The 4,458-nt window shown below is 43.0% G+C and overlaps 1 protein-coding gene across 1 annotated transcript in view; it reads left to right on the top strand.

Annotated features, from left to right (window-relative positions):
* Positions 1-1,900: 1,900 nt before the first annotated feature.
* kcnj19a (potassium inwardly rectifying channel subfamily J member 19a) overlaps positions 1,901-4,458 on the top strand; it is a 43,525-nt gene continuing 40,967 nt past the window's right edge. Inside the window, exon 1 of the mRNA XM_063222963.1 lies at positions 1,901-2,606. Within this exon, the coding sequence (XP_063079033.1) occupies positions 1,941-2,606 (666 nt within the window). The 5' untranslated portion in view covers positions 1,901-1,940. The remainder of the gene's footprint in view (positions 2,607-4,458) is intronic.

The following is a 4,458-nucleotide window of genomic DNA, read 5'->3' as shown; positions in this document are numbered from 1 at the left end:
TAGAATATGTGGCACAGGCTTGTAACTAATGTGAATTTGTTGCCCATCACTGCTTCTTTGAGCACCTTTCTTTCGCAATTCATGAATGGAATCAGGACTACAGTTAAGTAGCCTACATATGTGCAATGATTATCTGCAATACTGTCACTCCAACAACAGATGGTGCCATTTCATATTCAATGAGACGGCTTTATGTGGTTCGCAAGCTCTCAACCTTCAGTGGTTTTCAAAACCGGGCTTGGCTGGAATCTACCTGTATCCACATGGAGGGCCTTGCAATGGTATATTCTGTATATTAAGCCTACTTGATTCACAAAGAGAAGGTGTTGGAATGGAAGATTAGATGGTTAAAAGAGGTTAACTTGTAAGCCTAGCCTAAAGCATACCTGTCAACTTTGACCTCCCAAAATCCGGGAAAATTTTCATATTTTAATCCAAAATCCGGGAAATTTTCTAAAGGCCAAATTTTGACAGTCAATGGGATGATAGAGACAGATCAGACGGTGCGTTCTACTTCTGCTTTTCACAACGTGCAAAGAGAGATCCTGTCTAAAATCCCTCAGCACACGTTTTACAGCGTGGAGAAACAATGCAATGAAAACAAAACAATGAAATGAGCGCAATGAGTTTCTTCTTGTTGTTTTGTCGCACAAGTTGTCTGTTCGTGCAAAACAGGTTGTGATTAGGTTAACCGCATGATTCGCTGTTCCGAGGCTGTTCTATGCTTTGCATGAACTGACGGTTTCTGAGGAAAAGAGTGGGCGCACAAGCGCTACGGAGCTCGAGGTTGACAGCTCGTATTTTTAAGGAACATCAATTCTTGGTGGTATCTGACATACCGTCTTCTGGCAGGTAGCTTGATAAGCAAGACCCCTTGTCTCTCTCTTCAAGAGGGGGTGTGGCTCGTCGGACAGGGCCGTGGGTAGGCTATAAATAGCCTACTGGACCGACAGCGTTTTTTGATAATGTGAAAAATCCGGGATATTTCTGTGGAAAAAATCAAATCGTGAAGAAATCGGGAAATGAGTCAAAATTAGGGAGTTTTCCGGGAAATTAGGGATGGTTGACAGGTATGGCCTAAACCAAATTAAAGAACCACAACAACATCACAATGATGTAGCCTATAAAACTATTGTTGATGTTTTATTAAATGTCTTACAGTTTGTGCGTGTAGTTTACTGTAGTTTACACTTTTCCGCAAACAAACGGTCGCAAGCTATACTTGTAAACCTACTTGTGCGCTCTCTCTCTCTCTCTCTCTCTCTCTCTCTCTCTCTCTCTCTCTCTCTCTCTCTCTCTCTCTCTCTCTCTCTTCTCTCTCTCTCTTTCTCTCAGTTTCCTACTACACACACACACACAAACACACACACACACACACACACACACACACACACACACACACACACACACACACACACACACACACACACACACACACACACACACACACACACTACTCATTCGCACCAATCTGGTCTTTTCTTTGACAGCGCATCCGATGAACGAGGTACAGCGCGCTTCAGCCCCCGCCCCCGCACCCGCCTTTCTCTGTTTCTCCTTTTCTCTCATCTGCCTGAGCTTCTGCAAGTGTCTTCCGAAACAGTCACCTTTCAGAGCGTTCCTGTGGCTTTCTATTTCCTTCATCCCTGGTGCGCTTTCCGACTTGAAACTTGAATGAAGAACCGAGGCGCGGCACCAGCACCTTGGTTACTCCATGCCATGTGTACATAAGTTTAATATTTTTCAAGAATATTTTCATCGTTTAAGTCTTATTTTTAATGTCTCGACGCTGGCCATGATTTGTATACCATAACTTGAACTATTTGGCCAGCCAAACCCCTGCGTAAATGGTGCGCCTGGGTAAGTAGTCTCCTGCAGTTACACGCTTGGATAACTGACGTGCTCGGAGCTCGCCAAAAAGCCCAAACGCCACCGCGACCATGGCAGCGCTCCGGCGGAAATTCGGGGAAGACTATCAGGTCGTGAACACGAGCCGGGGAACCCCTTTCTCTGCTCCTGTCAAAAAGAAGCGTCAGCGTTTCGTGGAGAAGAACGGACGCTGTAACGTTCAGCACGGCAACCTCGGTGGAGAGACCAGCAGATATCTCTCGGATCTCTTTACCACACTTGTGGACCTGAAGTGGCGGTGGAACCTGCTCATTTTCATCCTAACTTACACAATAGCATGGCTGGTTATGGCATTCATGTGGTGGATCATTGCTTACATCAGAGGGGACCTAAATCACCGCCACGACGAATCCTATACCCCCTGTGTCGCCAATGTGTACAACTTCCCCTCAGCGTTTCTGTTCTTTATCGAAACCGAAGCGACCATCGGTTACGGCTACCGCTATATTACGGAAAAGTGTCCGGAGGGAATAATCTTGTTCCTCTTTCAGTCGCTTCTGGGCTCCATCGTCGACGCGTTCCTCATTGGCTGCATGTTCATCAAGATGTCCCAGCCGAAAAAGCGAGCGGAGACGCTCATGTTCAGTCAAGACTCAGTGATCTCCCAGCGTGACGGCAAACTTTGCCTGATGTTCCGGGTGGGAAACCTCCGTAACAGCCATATGGTGTCTGCTCAGATCAGGTGTAAACTGATAAAGGTGAGTGCCCCAACACACACACACACACACACACACACACTCCCACACACTCACGTAGGCTAGACAAAGGGAAACAGAAAATCTTCAGCAATCTTTGAGAGAGAAGTTGCAATGAGCTTTGCCATTCACATAAAATTACACAACATAACCTCTCCCAACTGTTCCTGTTTGCCAACATATTTCATTTGGGAAAAATGAACTAAGTGAATTGCCTCTAATTTATTGTATAAAGTTGATCAAGTTCTCGACTGCTGAAGGAAATTCAACAGTCAATCCACAGTCAATCATGTCTGCTATTTTCTCATACATTTCAAAATGCTTGTTTGTGTAAACATGCATTGCGCAACATGATGTATAAAACAAGCTTGCTATATTTTTGTCCATTCTATATGTGTGACGATGTGTGAGTGTGTTTCCATGATTGTCTGCATGTAATGCAGTGTACTGAGCAGACTGTGTCAGGTTAATGATGCATAGCATTCCTGTGAGCAGGGGCGGAGTGGCCCACCTTTTCCCACCGGGAGAATTTTCCCCTTGGCGGCCCTATTTTAAAAAAAAAAAAAAAAAACCAAAAAAAAAAACCAAAGCGAACAACATGGTTTCATAACCAAAAAGACAAAAGCCACGAAATCTGCAGTCGTACTACATGTGGACATTAGTGTTGTCAAAATATCAACCTGAAGTGGAGAATTGTAGCCTACACCTTGATGAAATGCACAGCCAGTGGTGTAGTCTACGTAAAACGCAGGTATACGCACCCATTTCAAAATTTCAGGGATTACAGTATACCCACTTAAAATTGATTGATCCATTATTTACAATAGCACAAATATATACAGTAGACTATACACACATCAAAAAATGCTCAAATATACAGTATACCCACTTCAAAAAGTAGACTACACCACTGGAGCCATCATCACAGTCCAAAGCATTCATAGGCCTACTAGGTTAGGCTACATCACGCTACTGTTCCATGCAAATGTGCACGCACTGTCATTTTGACAGTTTGAAATTGAAATATCGTTTAAGGAAGACAGGATGAGCATGGGCACAAAGTTTTGAGTGTGGGGATTTTTAGAAGAGTAGGCTTACAAAATATAGTATAGTAGCCTATAGCTTACAAAAAGTCTGTCTACATTGTGCAATAAACCCACCATATAGCAAATAAGCCAAACCTAATAGCTACTTCAAACCACAACCATAAGTCAACAAAATGTATAACCAAACGGTGTAGGCCTACCTTAAAACGCTGTCTTCGTCGCAGCAAATGTCTTTGTTTCTTGCAATCACTCTACTTTAATCCACAGCTTAGGCTACACACCCAGCACTGGTCACATCAGAATCTTGTGTGGTAATTATTTTGTTCCATTTCTTCAGACATAGGCTACATCCTAAATGTACCACATATAAATATATGTATGATAATAATATTATTTCGACTATAAGGAGATATACTGACGGTCTAAAAAATCAAAACAAAACCCATTGCTTCTGTTAGGCGCAGTTCTCTTCCTTACCACTTGGTGGAGTCTGTTCGTAACCCAAGTCAATAACCACAGAGCAAGTGAATGGACTGGAAAGACTGTAAACTGTAACAGTCGTGTGGAAATCGGAAAATAAATCATAATTTATTAATATTTCCATCCTTTGGTAACCAATATACATATCACAGGTTCTTCAAATACTGAAAACAAAACTGTGTTACTAAGATCTTGTAAACTTCCGCGATCTACGGTGTATGAAAATTATCAGTAGAGAAGGGGTGTGGCCAATTTACTGTTTGACACCGTCAGTGAGGTATTGCCGTCTAGTATGCGGTATAAATACTGGCTAGTCAGCCATATTGGAA

Source organism: Engraulis encrasicolus, chromosome 2, assembly GCF_034702125.1.
Source record: "Engraulis encrasicolus isolate BLACKSEA-1 chromosome 2, IST_EnEncr_1.0, whole genome shotgun sequence".
NCBI classification, from domain to species: domain Eukaryota; kingdom Metazoa; phylum Chordata; class Actinopteri; order Clupeiformes; family Engraulidae; genus Engraulis; species Engraulis encrasicolus.
This window is presented reverse-complemented; position numbering and strand designations above follow the sequence as displayed.